General features: G+C 43.6%; 1 protein-coding gene across 2 annotated transcripts in view; it reads left to right on the forward strand.

The window, feature by feature from the left end:
• The window catches only part of MAPRE2 (microtubule associated protein RP/EB family member 2), a 107,893-nt gene extending 82,003 nt beyond the window's left edge, over positions 1 to 25,890 (forward strand). For both annotated transcript variants that reach the window (XM_016195951.2, XM_016195950.2), the window contains exons 5-7: positions 17,704 to 17,843; positions 21,843 to 22,001; positions 24,305 to 25,890. In XM_016195951.2, coding sequence (XP_016051437.1) covers positions 17,704 to 17,843; positions 21,843 to 22,001; positions 24,305 to 24,379 — 374 coding nt within the window. In that variant the 3' untranslated portion in view covers positions 24,380 to 25,890. The remainder of the gene's footprint in view (positions 1 to 17,703; positions 17,844 to 21,842; positions 22,002 to 24,304) is intronic.
• The last annotated feature ends 464 nt before the right edge of the window (positions 25,891 to 26,354 follow it).

Below are 26,354 nucleotides of genomic sequence, written 5' to 3' on the forward strand. Positions count from 1 at the left end.
TCTGCCATTTCAGTACAGACACAAGATGTTCTGTGGATTCAGAGAAACCATAGAGCCCATTAGTGTCTGCACGTAGTTGGGTGACTTACCTGGACTGGACAAGCTTTGGCATAAGTAGAGGCTGTCATGTAAGAGTGGATAGCTGCCTGGCAAGTCTTGTTCTAGCTCCATTTGGAGGAATTGCATCTTGAATTGTTTTTGATCTACCAACAAAATGCATGTATAAAAATATACATTTTCATAATGTTAGCTGTCTTTTAAGTGCATATATATATCATCATGAGTCATGGTGGTCGTAAGTTTATTGCTATGAGCCATATCTGCAACTTAAGATAGCTGTTGGGGGATCAGATTTTATGTGCGAGCACTTACTAAACTTAAAAGGCAGTTTGAAGGTGCAGTTCCTATAGCAACCACAGCTTTGACACGTTGCAAATTCACATATATTAATGTATTTAAATCATACTCCCATATACAAATATAGTATGATGGATTTAGAGTTGCCATAGAAATTGAGTCTAAGCTTTCAATTTTCCTTAGGGACTACAGTGTTCTTGACTTAAAACCAGATTAATAGGAATACTAGAAAATAGTTTCAAAGAGGAAGCAACCTAAGAAGTGTAATAGAATAAAGTACTTGAACAATCATAATTAAAGTCATAAATATAGATTAAAATAAATCCATTTTTCAAAAACCGTATTGAATATTTGAATACTTTCATTCTCAATTATCATTACTTTGAGGTTCCCTGAGGCTGTTCATACAACCTGAACAAGGTGACCAAGTTTATTCATTTCTTTGTTCAGCAGTATTTGGGCATTCGTTGAGCACCTGTAATCAAAGTGAGCATCGCCTGTCACCCTCTATGGAAAGAAGAGTTGCTTTTACTTTCCCAAAAAGGTTTTGTGTTGTTTTTTAGAAGAGGCTGTGAAATATAGCAGTTTATAGTGGTTTTTCTCCTTGTTTTGATCTTGATTTTTTTATGGCCCAGAATATCTTTCTTAGTCAACATACATGTTCTTAAAAATATGTATTCTGCTGTTGTTGGTTGCGTAGTATTTTAGAAATATCAATTAGATCACGGTAGTGGATAGTGTTACTCAGATCCTCTGTGTTTTCACTAATCTTTTTGTTGTCTGGTTCTGACAGTTGTTGCAAAGAGGGTGTTAGCATTGATTGTGGAATTGTCTGTTTCTCCCTTAATGCTCTCAATTTGCTTCCTGTATTTAAGGCTCTGTTTTTAGGTGCGTACATATTTATGATTATTAAGTCATTCTGTTGAATTGACCTTCGCATTTTATGGTGTCTGTCTTTATCTTTGGTAATGCTCTTTGCCTTGAAGTTTAGTTTACTGGTTTAATAGAACCACCCCAGCTTTCTTATGCTTACTGTCCTCATTAATATTTAAAGTATGTCTCTTGTAAACAGCATACAATTGAGTCTGATGTTTTTATTCATTCTGATCATCTTTGGACATTGGAGTATCCAGTCCATTACAATTTAATGTAATTACTGATTTGGTTGGATTTAGATCTGCCATATTATCATTTGTTTTCTGCTTGTCCTTTATGTTTTTCTATGTTTCTCCTTTCCTGTTGTCTTCTGGATTTTAAAAATATTCTTAGGATTCCATCTTAATTTATCTTGTTTTTTTAACTATACCCCTGCATTAATTTTTTAATGGTTCTTCATTTCTGAACATCTCACTTCCTTGCTGATTTCATTTCTCTTCAGACTGAATAATTTTCTTTAGCAATTCTTACAGAGCAGGTCCAGTGGCAACAGACTTTTTTAGTTTTCTTCTTTCTGTAAATATCTTTAGTTCACCTTCATTCTTGAAGAATATTTCAACAAAGAATTCAGGCTGGTGGTCCTTTCTTTCTCTCTCTCTCTCTCTCTCTCTCTCTCTCTCTCTCCTTTTCTTTCTTTTTCTCTATAAGCATTTTAAAGCTGTTGTTCACTATCTGTGGCCTCCAGAGATAAGTGTGCGCTCATTCTAATCATTCTTCCTCTTTATATAACATGTTGTTTTTCTCTAAAGTCAAGCTTCTCTCTTTATCTTTGGTTTTCAGTAGTGTGGCTATGATGTGCGGAATTGTGGTTTTCTTTGAATTTATCTGGTTTTGGAGTTTATTAAACATCTTAAATCTGTAAGTTTATGTCTCTTACCATATTTGGGAGGTCTTCAGCCATTATTTTTTCAAATATTTTTTTCAGCTCCACACTATCTTATCCTTTTATCTGTATGTTAGAGCTTTTGAAATTATCCCACATGTCCCTGAGGTGCTTGTCCAGGATTCTCTTTTTTATTTTATTATTTTATTTTATTTTATTTTTTACTATATCTTTATTGATTTCAGAGAGAGGAAAGGAGAGAGAGAGAGAGAGATAGAAACATCAGTGATGAGAGAGTCATTGATCGGCTGCCTCTTACATGCCCCTCACTGGGGATCGAGCCCACAACCCGGGCATGTGCCCTGATTGGGAATTGAACCCCGATTGCCTGGATCCTAGGTCGACACTCAGCCACTGAGCCATGCCCGGCTGGGCTTTATTTTATTTTTCAATGACAGTTTACATTCAGTATTATTTTGTATAAGTTTCAAGTGTACAGCGTAGGGGTTAGACAGCGGTATACTTTACAAAGTTTTCCCCCTGATATTTTTCAGTACTCACCTGGCACCATACATAGTTATTACAATATTATTGACTATATTTCCTTGTTGTACTTTACATACAACATAAAGTACTCATACAACTCACCACCAAAAAAACCCACATTTAATTAAAAAGTGGGCGGAGTACCTGAATAGACACTTCTCCAAAGACAGCATACAGATGGCATATAGACATATGAAAAGATGATCAGCATCACTAATCATCAGAGAAATGCAAATTAAAGCCACAATGAGATATCACCTCATACCTGTTAAAATGGTTGTATCATCAAAAACTCAACAAACAAGTGCTGGCGAGGATGTGGAGGAAAGGGAACCCTTGTACACTGTTGGTGGGAGTGCAGATTGGTGCAGTCACTATGGAAAACAGTATGGAGGTTCCTCAAAAAATTTAAAATGGAGCTGCCTTATGACCCAGCAATTCCACTTTTGGGTATATAGCTGAAAAAGTCCAAAACACTAACTCGAAAAAATGTTTGCACCCTTATGTTCATTGCAGCATTATTTACAATAGCCAAGATATGAAAGCAACCCACGTGTCCATCTATAGATGAGTGGATAAAACTGTAGTACATATATACAAGAGAATATTACTCAGCCATAAAAAATAAAAATAAAAAAATGAATTCTTACCATTTGCCACAGCATGGATAGACTTAGAGGTTTTTATGCTAAGTGAAATATCAGAGAGAGAAAGACAAATACCATATGATTTTACTTATATGTAAAATCTGAAAAAACAAAATAGAAACAGACTCATAGATACAGAGAACAAACTGATGGTTACCAGAAGGGAGGAGGGTTGGAGGACTGCATAAAAAAGGTGAAGGAATTAAGTACAAATTGGTAGTTCTCTCTCTTCTTTAGATTAGGTGGTTTCTATTACATCTTCAAGTTTACCTCTTCCTTCATCTCCATTTTACTATTGAACTTTTTTAAAAATTCGAACTATTGTATTTTTTTCAGTTGTAAATTTTCCTTTTCCCTCTGTTGAGATTGCCTATTTAAAGCTGCTTTAAAGTTCCTGTGTGCTGATTCCACCATTCTGACCATCTCACAGTTGTCATCTGTTGACTATCTTTTCCTTTGAGAATATGTGACATTTCCCTGGCTATTTATATGTTGAGTAATTTTGGATTGCATCCTAGACATTGTGATGTCATGTAGAAATTCTGGGTTTTGTTATATTGCAACAAAGAGTGTTGATGTTTTTGATTTAACAGGCTACTCAACTCAATTAGAGTCTAAGTAAAAAGTATGCAAGAAGTTAAATTCCACTCAAGTCTGTGCCTTTATGCAGGACTTCCTTTTCCTTACAATCAAGATACAGGCAAGCTTTCATTTGCTTTTTGAGAATGCCCACCCCTTAAACACAAACATTGTTCTCACCCCCAAAGCCATCATTTTCTCCAAGAAATGTATATCCCCATGTCTTCTCTTTAGACTAGTACAGTCCATGATGGCATTTGACTTCCCAGAGCCCTGTAGGGTAGGCACAGGCACCTTCTTGTCCCTTCATGGTCTTCCTATCAAGATGAGTCATGCCTATTTATTCTTACAGTTTCCCAATATGTACCTGCTTGATGCTCCTATCTCAGTCCCCAGCCACCTAAACACATCCTGTACTACCCACATCAGTTCTTACTTCTTCAAGAACCAAATGTTAATTTTAAGAGATGAAGTAGTATCAACTCAAAACAAGGAAGTGCGTTTTTCTTAGCAATCCCATAATTAGCAAGACATCTTTTCAAATAGAGGTTAGCACTTCTCCTTAATATGTGAACAGTGTTTCTATCTTTCACTCAATCCCTGCCCTGTTGTTAGCATTGCACCCCCTTGGCTTGTTCATATTAAGAAACCATCCCATTGCTAAGCTGCATACAAGTTGATGGCTGCTCTCTTAACTACATTTAGACCTGGAGAAAATGGAAAGAAACACTTACAATGACCTAATTAAATTCTTAGGGGACATCCCCTACTCCCTGGAAGGAGAGGGGTATTGGTGGTTTTGTTCCTCCAGTTACACATCTACCATGTGAAAGATAGATTAGATACATTGCTAGGTGTTGGGATACTTTTCTCCTTAAAGAATAATTGAAACTGCGTTTCTCCACCTATAACAGTGATAAAACCTCAGCACAAAATGTGAGCAGTGCTCTGCCCTGCCAGGAAACTAAATACCTATGAGTTTGGAATATTGGGCACAGAGAAGAGCAAAGAGTCATGAATACAGGAGCTTCAGATAGGAATCTTCTGGCACTGTCTGTGGAAGAGCCCTGCATTTTTCATTTCCCACTTCATTTGCTTTCCCAGACAGCATCCTTGACAGATGATTGACTCATTCAACCTAAGATTTGAAGCTTGACTGTGTGATTTGGTCTTGGTTTATGTTTTTATCTCCTCCCCACACTATACTAAAGCACAGTAAATTTTCACAAACCAAATTCAAATTGCATAGTGTATGGAGGACACAAAAGGCTTTGCAGCGTTGGAAGGGCTTAAAGCAGAATACATGCTGTTCTCTGTGAATGGTATTTATTTTTAAAAATAGCAGTAAGTTTTAAAAGTTCAAAAACATTCGCATTCATCCTTGCAACTGGCACTTGGGTGAGAGTTACTATATTTTATTAACACTTATAAATGTGGGAACAATAAAGCCACTTGTACCAGGCTTCTTAACAGCTCTGAAGCAGAAATGTGTATAAAGCCCAGAATACTGAGCCCAGAGATTAGTAGTCTCTGATTTCTTAATCCTTCAGTTCACATAATTCTCAAATTAGATGGTCTGGGTGATTTCAAAGTGAAGAGTAAGTTCCTCAGACAACCTGGCATTTATTGAAGCATTCATACTCTGTCCCTGCACATGGGACTTTGCAGAAGAGACTGATGGCCCTCATTGTTGTCCCACCTGCACCTGGGAAGCAAGCCCTTCATTCCCTTTTTATCCAGCATTAGGTCCTTTTATAACCAGCACTGGGTCTTTCATACAGCTGCTCCCTTTATATGTTGAGATATTAATTGGCTCTGCAACTAAACCTCAGGTATTACCCTGATGGGTCATCCCCTCTCTCCATAGGTATAATAACTTGATGTCTGGCCCCTCGGCCTCACAATGAAACTTGTCAGGCCTCAAAAGGCAGTACTTAGCATTTATCGTTTCCATGAACAGAATATCAGATCACCAGTGAACCTATTTTTCTTTATTATTGGTGCCTTTCTTTGTCACTTATGGTATATTGGGTGGGAATAGAAAACAGTTTTGACTTGAATTTTCTAGACTCCCTTTGTATTGGGTGAATTAAACTATCACCCAATTCTGTCTTGTTCAATCATTGCTTCCCAATTGCCTGACATATTGCCTGAGTATTTTGTTGAATTGATTTAAATTGAATCACTGCAGTGTCCATTTGGATCAGGAAGATGCAGTACTTAAGCCAACACATGAATACTTTTGAATTTCTCTCCAAGCATCTCCACCACCTGAGAAGCCCCTTGCACTGTAGCTTAGAAAATAGCATGATGTACTACACAGTGGTTCAGAAAATATTTCTTAAACAACAGTTCCTATTTATTCTATTCCTTGCTCTTTTTGTGAAAACTTTACTTGAATTCTCATTCATTTGGTCTTTCAACAAATGGTTGTTAAAGCACAGTAAGAGTTTTGGAGAAATAGTAATTCAAGGAGGTTGCAGCCAAGTGAGGAAACCTGACCATAAACAAACAATAACAGTAAAGTGAGGTAAGTGCTATCAGGCTGTGTAGGAAGACCACCTGAGCAGGTCTTGTGTTTTTGTTTTGGAAAAAATGAGGTTTGACCAAGACTGGGTATGGAAAAGACCGCTGCAAGCAGAAGGAACAGAATGTTGAATTTGAGAGAGAATGTGCTGTATTCGGTGAATGCATTTTGTTCTGTATGAATGTTGAGATATGAGGTTACAGAGGTGAGCAGGGCCCTTGTATAATGGATTAAGAGGTTATATTCATATTCTGTTGCTACAAAAACAGTTACTACAAATTTAACAACTTAAAACAACACACACGTGTTGTCTACAGCTTCTAAAGTCCTGACACAGCTTAGTTATGTTCTCTGCTTTAGGATCTCACCAAGCTGCAATCCAGGCATCTGCTGGGGCTGTGATCTAATCAGAGGCTCAATGGGGGAAAGCTCCTTTAATTCATTGGCAGTTTTCTTAAGGCTGAAGGATTGGGGCTTCTGTTTATTACTGGCAGCTGGTCTCAGTTCTGCACGCCACCTACAGTTCCTTGCCATGTGGGTTTTTCCAACATGGGTACTTGCTACATGGCAGCTTACTTCTTCAAGGACAGCAGGAGAGTCTCTCCAGTGTATGCTGGCAAAACAGTCATATGTATAGTACCGTAACCATAGGTGTGATGTCCCATCACCTTTGCCATATTCTGTTGGTTAAAAGCAAGTCTATAGGAGAGGGGACCACAAAAAGATGGGAGCAACAGGAAGTAGAGATCATTATGGGGGGATGACCATAGGATTTGTCACAGAGGTTTACACTTTATAATGGGAACTGTGAGGAGTCTTTGGAAGGTTTTAAGCCCACATTTGCTCTGTGGTATAGAGAACACTTAGCTAATCCAGAAGACTAGCTAAGAAGCTATTGCAGCAAACCATGTAGGAGAGGAGGGTGGCCTAAGTAGAGGTGTGGTCATGTGGTATAGAGACATTAAAGAGTTAACTGTCAACAAAGCTGATGATGACTAGATGTGAGAGTAAAGGAGAGGGGGAGCCAAGGAGAAATGATACGCAAGTTTACGGCTTGGTGGTTGGTTAGTGGAAGCAGAAAACTCTGGAGCAGGAGCCAACTGGAGTAGAGGAGAGTATATGATTTCAGTGGGATTTTGCTCGAGTTCTCACTTGCCTGAGCTCCAAACTGCTCTGTGGCCTCAGACCACATCTTTCTTTGCAAGGGAGTCTGGGTAAGATAGTGTTAATGGGGGACAACAGGCTCACAACCATCAGAAAAACAACCTAAAGCACTGGTCTTGACAGTGGTAAGTCAGTAGGGACTCTGAACATTGTAAGTAATTAAGGACTTGTTTCCCCAAAAAATGGCCATCTTAGTTTGTAAGCTTTTTGCCTAAATGGCTGCTGTATGCCAGGAGTACTGTGATGCCTGTGATGTTATTGTAATGCATACGCCTGAGTGTCTGTATTCTCAGTGGGCTGGCTCAGTTTGTTGGGCTCTTTCTACCACCAGCTTTCCTCAGTGCTGCAGTAAACAGGCAAGGGAGGTGCTCCCCGAAATTATAAGGATTCTGCAGTGTATTGGGGGTGAGGGATCCTCATCATTCCTAGAAAGAAATTGTTCTGAGAACAATTTAAAAACAAGAATTTTGAACTAAGGTGGTGGTCGGTTGACACCTAATGTACTTTAAACCACACTTAATTTTCTACCAAGACAGAGGTGTGAAAAGTCAGAAGTTTACTGAAAGAAATATACACCATATTCAAATAACTGTTTAAAAGTTAGAATTTTTAATACTTGAGCCATTTCAAGATGAGGAGTTCTTTCCTGCATTTTCCCTGCTATGAAAAATACTCTGAAACCAGAGTGACTCAAGCAGAGCCTGGAAAATACTGGAGAATCACATGATGGCTAAAAATAAGCCCATCATCTCCGGCAGGGACAGGAACCAGGGCAGAAGTAACTCGGTCCGTGATGCTCACATTGGCTGGACATGCTCAGTGGAGTCAGGCCCTCTTCCCATCACAGGGGCCGGCTTTGTGACCTCCGGTCAGGAAGGGGCGCCCTCCGCACCGCTAGCTCCTGGTGCAGCGGCAGCCACCCCCTCACTAGGCCCGACTTCCAGTGTGGCTGGCTGGCTAGGGCAGAGCTAGCTATCAGACTGTGCAGTGACCCTTGAGCAATGGATTGGGAGGGCTACCGGCTGACTCACAGTTCTTGTCACTGCCAACTTTTCCTTCAGTCCTCTCCTTGGAATCATTAGCTATTGCTGTTGATCATAGAAGATCTTTGTCACTCTTGACGTTACAAAATGTAGGTTGTGTAAAATGGCTGGACATTTGGTGCCTGTGCAGTAGAGTGTGTATTAGGGTTTTCTAAACTGTGCTTTACCAAAACCAAAACTATCTTGAGCACTCAATACCCATACCCAGGGGAATGACTGCAATGCCTCCTGACTGGCCGATCTATGTCTGTCCTCACCTGGCCCTATAGTCTGTTCCCCACATAACAAGCAGAGTGAGCCTTTTAAAGCTGAAGTCAGATCATGTCATCCCTCTGCTCAAGACCCTGCAGCAGCTTCCCTCTTCCCTCAGAACGAGAGCCTACCTCCTAACGGTATCCCGTGCAGTATCCTGAGAGCAGCCTATGTGACCTCTTCTTCCAGCACCTCTCAGACCTCTGTCCTGCAGTGCCCAGTGCATGCTCTGGCATCGGCCTGGCTTCTGACCAGGCGAGGCAGGGCATTAGCACTGGGGATCGGCCTCTCCTATCTCTGCAACACTTTGCTTCTGGCTGCCCAGGAGGCCAACTTCTCACCTCCCTCATGTCTTTGCTCAAACCTAACTTTCTCAGTGAGGCCTTGAAGAAGTGAGGGTTACTCCTGCACCTGGCATATCCCTGTGGGGATCCTGTAAGTTGTAACTATGGAGTTGTTGTCACAAGAGATGTTGGCTTCTATGAGGAATGAGCCTTTGAGCCAGGGTGACCCCACACATGCCTGGTGTGGATCTTGCCTCCTTGGTCTGGTCTGGGCCCCCACCTAGAGGATGTGGTGCTCCTGACCCGTCCCTCTGAGTGGGCTTGGGCTGAGTGTGGCCCATGGAAGTCCTGTGGTCTCAGTGAAGAGCTGAGACTAGAGACGACCCATGATGGAAGCTCAGGCCTTCCCTGAAGTTCCTATTTAAAACTGCCACCTCCCCCCGCACTCAGCACTCCTTACCCCTGCCCTCCTCCTCTCTCTTCCACAGCATTTACCTTCTAGTTTACTAGGTTACTTACTAATTTATCACATTATTGCTTGTTATTCAACCCCCCCTTCCCCCGCATTAGAGTGGAAATTCCATGGGACAGGCATCTTCTGTGTTTCATTCGCTGTTTTATCCAAGTGCCTGTAGCTTGCCAGGTACGCGGTAGGGGTTCAGTAGATATTTGCTGCATGGATGAATGAATCGGGGTAGTTTAAGAAGAAGCTCAGAGACTTGAGCTACAGCTCCGATTTTCAAGATAGAATGTGGAATAAGGGAACCTTATGCTGTAGAGCCCACTGATAGGTTACTAGTTAGTGAATTTTTGTAGATTTTCAGTTTCATTTCCTTATTCCAGCAGTTTAGTTTTTATTTTGCTATTGTCTGGAATGGGAAATCTGTGTACTTTTTCATCATTAGTTGAGTCAGTTCTCACTCGCTAAGTAATAGTAATGTAAGCTGACATTTATTGGGTGCTTCCTACGTGCCAAGCTCTTATGTAACAGCTTTCCATCTATTAACTCACATACTCTTCCCAGCTCTGGGAAGTGGGCACTGCTCTTCCTTTTAAACATAAATCCAGGTGGCAGCAAAAGTCACACCACCCAACAAGTAGCAGAGCCAGGATTCCTGTAAAGGCCACTAACTGCAGGGCCCCTCCTCTTAACCGCTGCCTCCTGAGGGGGCAAGATGAAGGATGCCCAGCTCCTTACCAGGCGTTCATTCCCACAGGGTAATATGGTTCATGCTTGGCTGTATGAAGTGCCCCAAGCTGCTCAAAAGAGAGTCCTGCCCACTTTTATGAGCTGATGCTGAAGTAGCAGAAAGGAAGATCCAAACTTTGCCACTGGTCACACTAGTGGGACAGAAGCCCTTAGGGCTATGAACTCATTTTCGAATAAAGAACCAGCCTCTTAATGACTCATGAATCAGGGCATCCTGGAATCCTGTTAAAGTTCCATTTGAACTGGCCACCAAGGTGCTTTTCTTTCTGCCTTCAAAGCAGATTACAGAATGTGCAAAGGGAAGGAATGGAGCCACTTCTGATGGGAAAGATTAGATCTTGAATTTACAGTGACCAGAACTGTGTGGGACCTGTCAGATCGCAGTGTGACAGTTCTGGTGTCAGTCACTTAGGAGACTCTATGGGAATTCCCTCTTATCTCTGCAGCCCCATCCTCTCTCCCCCAGCACTGGCTTTATATACTTAGTTATTTAACAAAGCTTGTTCTCTCAGTTAAAAAAATAAAGCCTAGCCCTGGCAGGGTAGCTCAGTTGGTTAGAGCATCATCCCAATACGCCAACGTCACAGGTTCGATCTCTTATTGGGGCACATACAAGAAGCAACCAATGAATGCATGAATAGCTGGAATAACAAATCGATGTTTCCTCTCTCTCTCTCTCTCTCTCTCTCTCTCTCTCTCTCTCTCTCTATATATATATATATATATATATATATATATATCCTCCTGCCTCTTAAAAATTAAATCTATTTGCCAAGGTAAAGAGGAAGTAATGTCAGATCTATCCACAAACAATCAAGAGTAAATTCGATGTATTTCCTGCCATGCTTCAGTTGTTGTGGGGTTTGGTTTTGGTTTTATTGGGATATAATTGACACCATATTTCAGGTGTACTACTCAAGGATTTGGTATTTGTATATATTGATCTGATCATCACAAGAAGTCTAGTTAACACCCATCACCACACATAGTTACAAGTGTTTTCTTGTGATGAGAACTTTTAAGATCTACTCTCCTAGCAGCTTTCAAATATACAAAATAGTATTATTAACTCTAGTCACAATACTGTACAATACACCCCAGGACTTGTTTATTTCATAACCAGAAGTCTTTGCCTTGGACCACCTTCCCCCATTTCACCCACACCCCACCTCTCAGGGGTTCTGAACTGAGTGAGGGGTGAGGGAATATCCGCTCGGAGCAGGGGCTGATTAGAACATGTGCCCGAGCACACACACTCAGGAAGCAAGCCCTGCTCTAATGTCTCTGTGCTTCTTGTCAACAGCATTAATGCCATATTTTTTTGCTCTTCTGTTTGATTTTGGCAGACAGAATACGGCAGATTCTGTGAAAAGAATTCCTAAATTCCATCAGAGCACTGGCCATGAAGGATAAGCCAAGTACAGTGCCTTTATTTGCCTCATCATTCTGAATTCATTGGGCCTCATATGTCCAAAATGTAGCATTTTCCATAGACATTACACAAGCTACTAATTACTGACATTAGACACAGCGATGCTCTGGCTTCACTAAGGCAGTGAATCATTCCACTCTGTTTTTTATTCCAGTTAAAATATCTTAGAATCATTTATACTCCAAATCTTAAAGGCATTAATTAAGACACAGCACTCAAAGACCAGCATTATAAATCATGTTCATGTCCAGTGGGTAAAGTCAGAGAATTACAAGGACTTGTACAGAATTTATGTCCGTTTTCCTGCTTCTCAAACTCCTTATTTTGAAAGAGAAAATTTGGGGGAGAGAGAAAAGCTTCAGGGAAAAATGATTCTTATAAAATAAGGCTACCACTAATTATGTTTTCAGGACATCATCAAATGCAGCTTGAAAAAAAATTGAAATGTTTGATAACTGCAAGAAAAAAGAAATCTATACCTGTATTATAGCCAAAGTAGCTACACTGTCTTTGAAAGGCATTATGTAAATATTTTTCCCATAAGCGTCCTTGAGCCAAGAGGCATGGCTAGGCACAGAGTGAGATCACCAATGGACTTCGGGGGCATTCTAGGAAGCAAGAAGGCAGCTTTTGAGGACCCCAGTATCTAACACCAAGATTGGATGCTATTAAGGACATTATTGAGTCACTTGACAAAATCAGAATAAAAATGGTAGCTTACATAAAAGTATCGTATCAATGTTAAATATACTGACATTGATAACTACAATTTTCTGATAATATCCTTATAGTGACCCAAGTACGTGGGAAAAGAATATTTGGCACCCCTCCAAAAGCTGGGTACACTTTAGAGAATGGGTGTTTGAAAGAAGACAGTAAGATTTCTAAAGCCAATAAACAAAAACATAGTTCTTAACCGTCCGATGAGGGTAAATATTGCAAGATACTTTCTACTATTATGTTCTAAAAACCAAACCATGAAATCATTAAACATAATGAAGAAATGATTTCATCTTTATTTTTATAAGTTTAGTATTTAGTATTTCTTAATGCAGGTTGATCATGTGATAGCCGTGAGGGATAAATTACTTCCATATCAAATTACAGTTTGTGATGATGTGAGGAGCTCACTTTACATTCTTTTGAAAATGAGCTTTTTAGTTTAACCCTTAATTGCGTGTTTTATAAAACTCTAAACTTCTGAAGATACTAAGATTTACCCCATGTCTTTTCTGTTAATTTCTTTGCATTTATTCATTAGAAGGCATAAATGTGCAGTTAACTAGTGCTAATCTCTCATGTCCTCAGTCCTCAGATGTTTACTCCCCCCCCCCACACACATTATCCGGTTCTTTCCAAACAGCTTCATCAGAATTTCAAAACCTTTCTCATTTTAAATTTGAAATACTAATTACTTATGAATATATTATTAAATTTTCCAGATTTGTTTTCCATTCCTTTCTTCAGCCTGCTCTGCACCCCCACTTAGGGACTGTCCAGGGTGGAGCAGAAGATAATCTGATTCCTCCACCAGCCCTGTCCCGCCCACAGCAGGGGCTGCCAAGTCTTTTGCTCATTGCCTTCACCTTCCCCATCTCAGGGTGACCCACAGCTGCCTCATGTGTGCTCTGAGCCCCAACTTTCACAGCCTGCATGAAACACAGGTGCCATTTGAAGCTGAGATTGACCAGTTTTGTAAAACAGACCCCCACATGCATCTTTAAATTGGGCTTGTCGGTAGCAAGGCATGTTGTTCCTTCAAGAAAAAAACGGGTGTTCTGTGAGGCTGCGTGTGTTTGGAACTGGGACAGCGGTCACTGCAGTAAGTGCAGCAGCTGTGGCCTCTGCCTCAAGGCACAGCGAGTGTGTCACCTGTGGCCCTGTGTTTCTCTCCCAGCCAGCTTCCTCTGCTTATTTATCGTTTCCCTTCCCTGATAACTTGGCTTTGCACAGGGTTTTGGCTTGCCATGACCTCTTCTTTTACTTCACATCAAACATTTCAGCTTTTTTCCAAGCTGCGTTTGATGATGTCCTGAAAATATAATTAGCGGTAGCCCTGTTTTACAAGTAGCCAGCTTCTATTCCTTCCATGTTTTTCTTACAGGTTACATGAGGCTGAATAAGGCAGAAAATATATGAGAGTTCTGAGGAACCAGCCACATCATCGTTGCTGGCCTGCTTAGGGAGGACTGCCCCAGGTTGGGGTCGGGGCTGGGTCACGTGCTCCCAAGGGAAGTCCCCCTCTGCAGGGCTGCGTCCTTCAGAAGAGGCCAGTGAACCTGGCAGAGACTTGGCCAGCCTGGCTCAAACCACCTTGCTCCTCCCTGCTCAGAGTTAACCATTTGCTGACTGAATTGACCTGATTCCACAGATAAAGGGCCAAAGTAAGAGCGGAAGGTGACCTTGAAAGGGAACCAAGTAAGAGATCTCTTTCTGAGAAGCTGGTGATTTTTGTTTGGTTTCCTTTGTGTAGTGCTGGCTCTTCCTGGCTGTTACTTTGGTGTTGGCATCAGCGTCTCGAGCTCTCCCTGGTAGCTTAACCGTGGATAGATGCCTCTCTTAGGAGTTGTTGAATGAATTATAAAAACTTTTGAGTGTCTCCTCTGGGTCAGGCACTGTGATTTGCATGGGAACATAAAGTGGTAAACAAAGCAGATGCAGCTTCTGCCTCGTAGAGTTTGTCTAACAGGAGAGGTAGGCATTAACTAACTACAGTAGTCCCTTTTATCTGGGGGATACATTCCAAGAACCCCAGTGGATGCCTGAAACCACAGATAGTGCTGCACCCTAGATGTACTGTTTTTCCTATATGTACATACCTACAATAAAGTTTAATTTCTAAATTACAGTAAATATAAAATAGAACAATTAGAACAATATACTGTAATAAAAGCTATGTGACTGTGGCATTGTTAAGTAAAATAAGGGTTACTTGAACATAGATCAACTGTCGTGCTATTTGATAACCAAGGTGCCTACTAAGTGACTAATGGGTGGATAGTGTATACAGCCTGGAGACACTGGACAAAGGGATGACACAGAGTGGAATGGTACAAGATTTCATCATGCTATTCAGTTGGCATGCAATTTAAAACATGAATTATTTCTGGAATTTTCCATTTAATATTTCAGATGGCAATTGACCATGGGTAACTGAAACTGCAGCAAGCAAAAGCATGGCTAAGGGGGCAGCACTGTGTACCGTTAGAGCTGACAGGTGCTATGTGGAAGGTGTTCGAGATGCTATGCCTTCCAGAGCAGTGACATCCAAGCTGAGACCTGAAAGATGGTAGAGTTAGTCATTCAAAGGATGGGAGGCAGGTGGTTCAGGTGGACAGAATATAGCCTGAATCGCACTCTGTGGTCATGTAGTCCATCTAGAACACTGCCTTGTTCCTGAGAACATTGAACGTGACCCTGACTTTCACTCCTATGAGCCTATGAGCTCCTGGAGGACAGGTATCCCTACTATACAGCTCATGGTAGGCACGTCATTAATATGTCTTTAGTAAGTAAGACATATTGATCGTAGACAGTCTTTGATCTGCTTTCTGTTAGGCGTTCTTTATATTAAAATAGGACATATTGCTTATTAAAAGGTCTGAAGTAACTTGATTTTTCAAAAGCTGCTTCCCCAGCTCAGCTGGCTGGTGGCTTCCCTCAGAGAATGCTCTTTGCCAGATCAGCGTGTTCTCACCCTGCCTCTCCTGCTGCTCTCCACTCTGTCGTCTTTCTCTGTTGGCTTGACCTTTGCTTAGAGAACCTGGCCGATGGGCCATGGACATAGTGTTCCGGGAGTGCTCTGTATGGCTTTGACAGAGATGAAGGATCCTTGCCACTGTATGTGAGTCACAAATAAAGCAGAATGCCAGCTCCCTCGAATCCCTGGGATGTTCTCTCGCATGGTGAGAGAGTTCCAGGTCACTGAAGAGTTAGTTACCCTTTGAATACTCAAAACTGTCTTAAGTCATTCCCAATTTAATTGCTCTCACTTTAAAATCTATTAGGCATTTGTCACTTTGAAACCTATGAGGGTCTGATGCTGTCAACGCTTCTTGAGAGTGCATCTATAACTAATGACTCCCGGCCCCATGAAGACTTGCAAATCTAAATTTTATAGTCTTCCTGTTTCCTTTGTAATTAAGAGAGTTTGAAATTTTTTAACTACTGTCAGCACACTTAGCCTTTCTAACCCTTCCTCCTTTCTAATCTGTTGGTACTGATAAACTATAAATCTGTAAACCATCTAACCAGGTTTTATTTACTTGTTCATGTATTTAATTAAACATTTGTTCCTTCAACAAATATATGTTCAGCCAAGCATTGTGTTCAGCACCAGTGTTGCAGAGCTGACTATGACATGCCCCTTGCCCCTCCCACAGCCTCTAGAGAAAGCAGAGTATGGGGCCTGCGGTGGAGAATTAGGCCGATGGGAGCACACAGGAGGAGCACCTCTACAGAACTGTGTTCAGAGTAAAAGGGGATGGGTGGGCCCCCAGTAAGGACCCTGAATTTATTAATTCATGAAATGTATAAATTTCATTCCATTACCTTGTACCTTCTGTTTTGGCTGCTAAGGTAATTTCCTGTGTCTGTGCCATGTTCTATCAGGGGTGGGGAACCTTTTTTCTGCTAAGGGCCATTTGGATATTTATAACATCATTCACAGGCCATACAAAATTGTCAACTTAGATATGAAAAGAGCTCTTAGATTTATTGAATTTCAAGTCCCGCCTGCAGCTGCCTTAGCAGGGCCAGACCAAATGATTTCACGGGGTGTATACAGCCCTTGGACCGGACATTCCTCACCCATTCTAGATAGTGAGAGCTTAACAAGAGCCAAGCTCCAGGTAGGTGAGGTCTTACCTGAAATCAGTGGCCTTTTTTCTTTTCTTTCAATTTATAGCTTTATTAACAATGCTGTTGAATCACTTGGTTAGAGTCCTGATCCCTAGCTCTCTCCATTGTAAAGACATATTTTTCCCAGTATAGTAATTTATCAGGTAATACCTTGACACATGTGAATTTATTCCCCAAAAACATTTCACTTATAGTTTGAGTCCATCGGTGAGCCTTTCCTGAATCAGTGTTGCAAAATTGTGATTTTTATAGTTCTAACGTTCCTTCTGTCAGTGTTCTATAAGATCTTTATATCTGTTCCTTCCTCTCCTCCCACCCCAATAATATGGAATAGACTTTTATTTAATCAATACATTACAGCCATTTTTCTTTTTGGTATGCAACTGTCCCAAGTGTGGCTAGTTGGGAGCCCCTTCAACCTGGCCCCTGCACCCTGTGACACTAATCCTTGCTTTTGACACAAGATGTCCCAGGCTCACCTGCCCCACCCCTGGAATCAGCCATTTCTTAAGTAGCCCTTTTATTGCAGAAAAAATTTGGGCACCAGGAGTGCTCGCTGTTACAGAGATATCCTTGTTCCCAGAGTCTTTCAGTGACTAAAGCCAGGAAATACATTAAAAAAGAAAAACATACATTTGTATTAATATTTCTTCTAAAGTATTAATCTATTATAAGATCTTTTTTCTTGGTTGTTAGAAACTCAACTATGCTGCTACTTTAAGCTGATCTAAAATAAAAACCTTTCCTTAAAATCCCTTTTGTATCTGTCACTCTTATCTCTCTAGAGGGAGAAAGGACAACTGCATTAATCTCATGTTACTTGAGAGAGAGAAAAGCAGTGCTCAGAAAGGTTAAACTGCCTGGGATGACACTAGCCTTTTATCATGCGCGCTCTTTCTCCATGTATTTGTGCTACTTCTTTTACGGGACGGGATTGTTGGCCGTACCTCTTACACATTTTAACAAACTCCCTCTGTATCATCCACTTGCTATATGTCTAAAGCATTTTAAATGTTGCCATTATTCATTCTGGTTACTTTCAGGTGCAGCTAAATCAAGTCCAGCATCTAAACCAGGATCCACACCTTCTCGTCCCTCATCAGCCAAAAGGGCTTCATCCAGCAGCTCAGCATCCAAATCTGATAAAGATTTGGAAACACAGGTCCTACAGCTTAATGAACAGGTAACTCATCGCTGGCCCTGGGTCTGGGAGCAGTGACAGGTATAGGGGAGAGGGGGCAGACCCCCTGTAGGCCCGGGATAATTATGGGAGGGAAGGTGAGCCAGAATCTGTGGTTGCAAGCAAGAATCAAAGGAATTATTCCAGCAGATAACAATTGGTGGCCCATTACCAATTAAAGATGTCAGTCACAAATCTCAAAGCTATGTTACAACAGAAGGACAAATGAGTCAGCCCCCCCCACACGAGTGCCTGTCATGAGCTCCAGTCTAGGCCGTGGCTGTCAGCCCACTTATGGTCAGTCTAGATGGTGTTGAAGGCTTTAGGGTTAGTCTCCCTTTTTCTTCAGCAGCTAGTTGTTAGACTTGTTCTATGTGACAGACACTGTGCTTGATGCTAATCCTATAACGGAGGCAAGATAGAGACCTTCCCTTCCACCATAGAACTTACAGACAGCAGTTGTGCAGGGCAGGGGCTTACAAAGTCAAAAGCAAAAAACCTGACACTTCCCACAATGGTCAAAATTTGTTACACCAGCAGCACTGAACCCAATATTGGGGTGATCAGAAAGCTCACAGTGTCTTTTAAGTAGAACTTTCTATTATTCCTCACGATTACTCTAAATCTAGCTCCACTGCCTTTGAATTTCCTGTATAAAAGCTTAGGTATGCTTTCTTGCTAACAAAGTCACACACAAAAACTACTAGAGGTAGTTTTTTTTTTAGGTAGGGGTTAGAACTTTATTTCAAACAAAATATTTGGCCCATATTAAGCAGCATTTAGATGGTCACTTCCCTAGGGCTGAGATGAGATCAGGAAATTGGGAGTTCTCAAGTTTAAGTGTTTATAGTTTTTAAAGTATAAAATAATTGGTAGGGAGAGGCCCACTGCAAAAGCCATCTACCCTGACCTGAGTTAGGAGGAGGATCTTTTTTCCTGGCAGTTCCCACCACTAGGAGAAGAGTCTTTACTCAGGTCCTGAGGCTGTTCCCAGCCACTCACTGGGCCATACCCAGTGATTAATCTGATTCTTGCTGAGCCAGCAAGAGTCTGGAAATGGTTTTTAAGATAATTGCATATTTGCAATTAAGAACCTAGTTTAAAAGCAGGCAGTTGCTAACTAGGGTGTTTCTTTACAATTCTGATCACTTTAATGGAAAAGGTGAAACCTTCAGTCATTGGTGGGTAGGACTTTGATTTAGAAACTGGAATGCTCTCATTACCTGCTGTCTCAGCTGGAGCCCATGTAGAGTTCCCAGTACTGCGCCTTCTCAGGTGAGAGGCCATAATGAGCCTCGGGCCAAATGGGGTAGATGGAAAGAGCATCAGGGGTGGGTCTGTGACACTTTAGATCCATAACTTGTAACCTTAGGAACTCCCATTCTTCTGATATCTTTATTACCTCATGTTTCTTCATGATTTCTCTCCTCCCTAGTACCCTCTACCACACCTAGGTTCCCAACCCTCCAACCCAAAGTGTGACCACATGGAAACCTCCAGGTCGTTCCTGCCACCTCTCCCTTACAGCCATAGCCAGCCAGCCCCACTTCCTCTCCAGTTACACAAAGAACCCCACATCCCCAGGGGACCCAGACCTTGTCCTGCCATCCACAGTGCCACCCTAGAGAAGACAGAACAGAGTGGAGGACTCTTCCTCCTCCTCATTGCAATTCCTTCCCTGCTTCCAAAGGCTTCACTCCCGCCTCCCCCCAGCCCGTCCCTCAGAGGGAAGGTCACACACACCCTAAACTGTGAGCCTTCATTCAACTACTGCTTCGTGAGCTCTTACTCTGGCTCCATCTCCATGGTCAGCTCTTATTGCTCCATGTTCTGTCCTTGAAGCCTGCAAGGTGCCCCCTGGAAACTGGTGGGGAGCCACACAGGCACCTCTGGGTTAGAACCAAGGGCACTAGGACAGGAATGGCTGAGTGGAAACGCCGAGGCTGAAGCGTGAATTACAGTAGTAATAGAGAAAATGACAAGTCCCATAAACTAAGAATTCGCATTTCTTTGGCCTCATGCCTTGATTCAGGCAGTCTCCCATGACATACTGTAAAGTACCCTGCACTAGACAATTCCAATGCTAGAAATGAACCAAAAGACACGGGGGAGAAAAAGACATCGCTGAAGTAATTAGGGACAGTTTCTGGAGAGTGAGCTAGCAAACAGGCAGTGGGGTGGAGGCCCTGCTGTGTTCAGGGGATGCTGCTTCGTGCAGGCGGTGGGGAGAAGTGGAGAAGACGTCTCCTCAGCCCTTCGACTTTTCTCGAGGCTCCATCCCCAGCGTCCCCTCCACTACATAGGCTTCTGCTGTGACGTGAGGAAGCAGGGAGGCATTGGTCTTTATGAGTGGGACTGTGAGCATGGAATTCGGTTGCCATTGGTCTTTCATCATGTAATTTAGCTCCTGTTGGTTTTTACTAGGGACTGTTTATAGCTGCACATCTATTACCTAATGGTCTGGAATACCACCAAAGACCAGCTTGGGCTGGGTATCTCTACAAAAGCCTCTGCTCTTTGCTTGAGAGACAGACAGACCTAGTTTTTTTGTTCAAATGTGTCCAGAGACCCTTCTTGCCTGTGCAGGGGGAGCTGGCAGACACCTAAGCTGCCGCAGATCCGTCTGCCGGCACCAGTTCAGGCTTCAGATGGCTTCTGTGGCCAAGCCTGGAGAGGGGGCTGGTTTGTGTTAAAGCAAGTAAGGATTTCGAGAACAAAGGGAGTTTTCTTTTTCCTGGAAGTCAGGCTGCTAGTTGCCTTCAGTTTTTACCAATATCCAAGCAATGGTACAATGAGAAATCAGAGTTAACTGTTAACGAACTGGTGCTCTGCTGCTTGGCAAGCAGTTCCAGGAGGGTGTCAGTGAGGTGAATCTGAGGGACTGTGTCCCTGGGTCTCACAGGATGGATAGGAGTTTGCCAGATGTGCAAGAAGGGGTGGGCACTGCATATGCTTGGTATATGTTTGAGTCGGTAATTTCACAGGTAAACAGCATGTACAAAGGCCCAGATTATTAGAAAAGGGAGAAAAATTTTCATCCCAAAAGTAATTCTTGGAAATTCTGTTAAGGGAGGTTTTTCATGTACTAAAAGAGGTTTCACCTGCAGAGGACCATGAAGGACTTAACTTGCCATCTAAAGAATATTCTCTGCATAGATATAAAATGCATAAAGGGTAAAAAAATGAGGGATTCTCAGCGAGCAGGAACGGGTGATTTTCTGGGCCCAAGTGTAGCTGCCTGGGAGCTGAGCCCAGATCTGTTTACTCCCCTTCACTCTTCCCGCAGCTGGGTGACAGCTCTGCCTCCCTCCCTTCACTACACTACCTCTGTAACCACTGCGAGAGGCTGCAGAACCCTGGAAGGTCCTTGAACCAACATCAAGGGCCAGGAAGGGCCATTTTGCTGAGGAAATGGAACTCCCATCTTTCCCACCTCGCCCGTGAAAATCCTCCACAGTGCCACACCAGGTTTTCCTGTGCAGGCAGGATCCAGTTTCGAGGTAGAACACATCTGTCCCGTGTGGCTCAGGAACGTTTATGAAGGGTCCAAACTAAGGGTGACTCAGTGCAGGTGACATGGAGCGACAGCGTCCTCAGAATACATCTGAAGTAACCACAGTGCCAGCCTCACCTTTCCGTCGTCCCTCCTCTCCCAGCAGAGGACAGACAGGCCCAGAGGAAGGTGTGTCTGGCCAGTATGAGCAGGAGCAGAAAGCTTACTCAGCCTGCTGGAACTGCATCCAGCAGAATGGTCCCTCTGACCCTGGTGCATAAACCCTCAGTTGCCTGGGGGGAATGACTAGTGGCTGGTGAGGTTGGACAATTTGGCCCAGGCTCAAGCTGCAAACAGCAGCCCCTTGTTCCTCCCTCAGTCGTGCACGTTGGTTACTTTTCGAACATCTGTCTGTTCATGTTTTGGGTCTTTCTGCACAGGCATAGTTGGTTACTTGTTTCTTATACTGTATTTGGCGGTTTTGCTTCTCCCCCCTCACCCCCTTACAGGTACATTCGTTAAAACTTGCCCTTGAAGGCGTGGAAAAGGAAAGAGATTTCTACTTCGGAAAGTTGAGAGAGATTGAGCTACTCTGCCAAGAACAGGGGCAGGAAAACGACAACCTTGTGCAGCGATTAATGGAAGTCCTCTATGCCTCCGACGAGCACGTAAGTGTGAGGAGCCTTGACTCTTGTGTTCTGAGCGTCACTTGTGGTCCAAGTACTGTGGTCAGCAGGCCTTAGGATACACCACCCCGGGACATCAGAACTACAGCTCAGCCAGGGCATTTGAGGTTCCCAGAGGGACAAACAGCATTGTCCTCACAATCCATTGGCCGCATGCCTATGGGACATGCAACCGTAAATCAATCTGGGAAGAGATGGGTGGATACGGGGTAGGGGAATATAGGAGGATTTGGATTGAGAAAGATAGGCTTATGCAGCCAAATCTCAAGTGATTTTCAGTAGTCTGAGCAAATGAACAATAAGAATGTGCGTAAGGATTCTTTCTTCATGAAAGATCAGATTGTGGTTAAAGAAGAAATTGACCCAGGTGCTTTCTTCATCTTCAGAAGCCCCACAGCTGTCTGACTTTATTTCATGGCTGGTTGTCTTGGTGACTCACTGCCAGTACAGACCAGCAGTGCGAGGCAACCCTTTGTTGAAAAGTACTTGTAGAAGGCCCCCTCTATGGGAAGGACCTGCCCCCCGGGATTACTCATGAGGAGTGTGCCAACGGAGACTCTGGGCGGGGGGGGGGGGGCGTATGAATGGCAGAGACCAAGGCAGGTCCCCCAAGTCAGCCAGTGCAGGGAGGGAGAGGCCGCAGGAGCCTGATGGGGCCACACTGTAGAAGGCAGAGAGGATGGGCTGGGGTTTGGAGCTTCTCCTGGTGCCAGGTTGAAGCGGGGAGGAACGTCTGCGTCTGTTTGTCCCAGAGGTCTGCAGATGCTGCGACGGCTCTGTGGTTGAATCGCATGTGTGCTAGTGTTTCCACTGAGTGGAACAAGCCACTGGCAAGTTTACTTTATGTCTGATTCCTGCTGACCCCAGGTAGATGTTGATTCCATGCAAAATTAAAATCCCAGCTATGACAGTTTCCTAAACTCTGAGAAACTGTCTGGGGTTTGGGGACTCTCTACCCATTTTTTCATTCTCCCAGATACTCTTTTGAAATTTCTTTCTTGGTTCCCATTATCTCAGACTATGGGTCTTGAAGCCCTGAAACTCGGCCTGGTGAGGTCCCAGAGACAATGATCGCCTCACAAAACATGGTTTTCAGAGCGTTCAGATCTGGTGGAAGAAACCAGAGGTTACCTTGTAGTGGGTCTACAGCACCCCAAGTGGAGTGGGCATCATGTTCTGTATAGATACTGCTGTGTAGTCTGTCAGGCCCTAGCTGAATTCTAGTCATTCCCTTCACACACTTGTTTGAGGCTAAATCCAACGTTGGGCCTGGCACTGTGCGTTTGAGCAAAGGTGCTACTGTCAGTCCAGCGGTGCCCAGTAAACAGAGTAAGGTGGCAGGATTGAAGCTTCCTGGGCTGCACTCCTGACGGGAGGAAACACCCGATTCTATCTCTGAGCCAGATCTTGTCCCAGCAGGGTGTCCTTGTGTAGGAGCACCCTCAGGTGAACTCCAAATTAAGAGCTGACGTAGGCCACCGAATTCCTAGCTAATGGCAGGCAGGATCGGCCTGAGACTAGAGCTCTTGCCTTGGGGGTTGATTTCAAGGGGATCTGCCTAGATGACTATATTCAGCTTCTATTCTACTGGTCACATCGCCACCCCCCCCCCCATACACACACACACACACACACGAGCGTGCTACAGTCGGATTCAGAGAGCTACTCTCTCAGTGAACAGGCAATGATTGCAGACACCCAAGCAGAAGCAGTGCTTTAAAGCATCATCACAACTGAAGAATGGGTTCAGCAGGTCCTTTCCTGCAACACCTGGTATCCTCTCCTTATCACTAACGGGTTGCTTCTCTGGCATCTAAGTCTGTAACAGAAGAGTAACACATTTTCACAAGGGGTCTCCCTCAAGCAGATGGCAGGAGGGCAGGAAGCAGATCAAAAGCTCCACGTCCTGGGCAGTTACGTGTCAGGGGCCTGGTCTCTGTGCTGTCTCAGGAGATTCCCTTGTGGTTCTCATGATGCTCCGCAGCCATTACATTTGGTTTACTCTTTTACAAAGAACAGGAAAATACGTAATAGGTTCTGTGAGGATTTCTTTCCAAAACAGAAGGAAAAGTTTGGTGCGTAAAGCCTGATGCCCAGGATGCTCCCCCCTCGGAGGGAGCAGGGAAGCAAAGGCATCCCCTGGGCGCATGGCTCCTGAGAGCAGGGAGGCACCGCAGTGCACATTGTTCCTAAGCCTGCGTTCTCTCCAGCCTGGAGACGCTGTGCTGCGCGGGGACGGTGGGGCTGCCGCACTGTTTCAGCTAAAGCTTCTCCCTGCCCCGCAGGAGGGCCACCCAGAAGAGCCCGAAGCAGAGGAGCAAGTCCACGAACAGCAGCCCCAGCAGCAGGAAGAGTACTGACCCGTCGTGGCAGCTCTTGACACTTCCATCTTGCGTGGGAACTTTTCTCCTGGAGAATCGGAACATGTGTGGCCTCAAGCTCAACAGAAACCAGTTGTTCCCAGTCCGCCAGTAACATCGACGCACTGTCGCATACATACTCCAGCCACTGCACTCGGTCCTGTTTCCTTTGCCAAGACACACAGCAGCTGGCCGTTTGGCAGCCTACCTAAGATCGTGGGGTCACATACCTTCAACTTCACCACTTGGCTGCGTGAGATTGGTTCTGCTCTTTCTTTCTTTCCAGAACAACTCTCCCCACCCCACTACCACCACCAACACCCCCTTTTATCCTGGTGTGAAACAATGGTAACTTGATATATGGTATTTATATTGGCATTTCCAACCCCGTGTCACTAGATGTCACACACATTTGTGGTGCTTTGATGTTTGCGAGTCTAACCTCTGAACGTAAATTTGGTAAAATAATAAATTGGAACAAAGGGAAAGAGATACTTGATATGAAAGCCATAATGACAGTGACTTGTTTCGTAGGGGAAAACGGAGTCCGTTTCTCCCTCTGCTCTCAACACTAAAGGGAAAAAAGGAATCAAAACTAGGACTTCAGGGCCCCGCGGTGCTCATAGGGGAGCATGACAGCCAGCCTCGCAGGATGTCAGTGTTTTCCTTGAGCGAACGTCTTTAAAAACTATCTCAACTTGGCCCTCTCACCACTTCCCCCCTCCTCCCCCATCCAGGTTCTCATGCTATTTTCTTTCTCAGGGTCCTCTTTGGTGGGCAGCCACTCTCCCCAAGAAGCTGTCATCAGTTATCTGCAGTCCAGAGGGGTCTGCACAGGCGCAGGTCTCAGAGCCAGTCCTGTCATCCACGCTAGGGGCCTCCTCCTAGGAACGGCCACAGGGTGTGCAGCCCTGAGGGTCAGCACTCTGCCTTGTGCTGCACATTTGCTGGACGTGAAGACTTAGTAACAGGATAATTCCAGGGGAGCAGCGTGGTTCTGATGTTGAGTGTTGACACTGGAGTGACAGCACAGGATAGTCTTTGACTCCCCCTGCCTTCTGGCATAAGGAATGTCCCCTCTGTGATACTGTGGCCCTCCTTCTCATTGACCTTTGCTAAACTGTGGCAGTTCATCAACCGAGGAAACATTGATGAATTAAAAGCATTCCTTATTTTTTTTAACTAAGATTTGCACATTTTCTTAGTATCTTTCCAAATCTTTGCCCCTTTATTTTTTTCCCTTCAACAGATGATCTCCCTTCCTGGATCATTCATTGCACTCGGTTTCTAATTTCAGATTTACCTTCTCTTGTTATTTGACTTAAGCAGGTGCAGCAAAAACGACGAGTTTGCCCACCCCACTCCTAACTGAAAAGCTTAAAATAAATTTCTGAAATATGTATCATAAAGCTTTGACATTTATTGATTGATGAAATACTAATGCTAAACTCTTGCATTGAAGCTCCCCACCGAAAGAAGTCGTCTCAAAATAAACCTTTTGCAGCAAAGTGGTATTTGAGTTCTGTTTGAAAAAGGTGGCTTGTATTTTTGAGGTAATTACAGCACTGTGCAGGATTGGACAGATGTTCCATGGTGTTTGGTTTCCCTTCTCTCTCCTGCTTGCTCTGCTAGTGGCAGCTCCCTTCTCTCAGGCTGGAAAGCCTGGCTCTCGGCAGTGACATCCTCCCACACCTGGTTACAGGTATTGGTTGTGCTATTCACAGCATCATGCTTAACAGTGTGCCCTCCCCTCCAAGCCTGTTGCACTCAGAGCTTCCTTGTTTTAAAATAGCTTTTATAAAGAGGCGCCATAAGTAAGTCACGCACATTATGTGTCAGTGGTTCCTACGCAGCTTTCTGCCAGCCCTGGGTAGCTCAGTAAAACCCGGGGCTGGGCGCACGATTGCTGTGTAACTTGCATGAGCCTCACCACCGACACCCGCTCCATTTCTCCCTCAATCCCAACTTTCTCAGC

The sequence above is a fragment of the Miniopterus natalensis genome, chromosome 7, assembly GCF_054644295.1.
Source record: "Miniopterus natalensis isolate mMinNat1 chromosome 7, mMinNat1.hap1, whole genome shotgun sequence".
NCBI lineage: Eukaryota > Metazoa > Chordata > Mammalia > Chiroptera > Miniopteridae > Miniopterus > Miniopterus natalensis.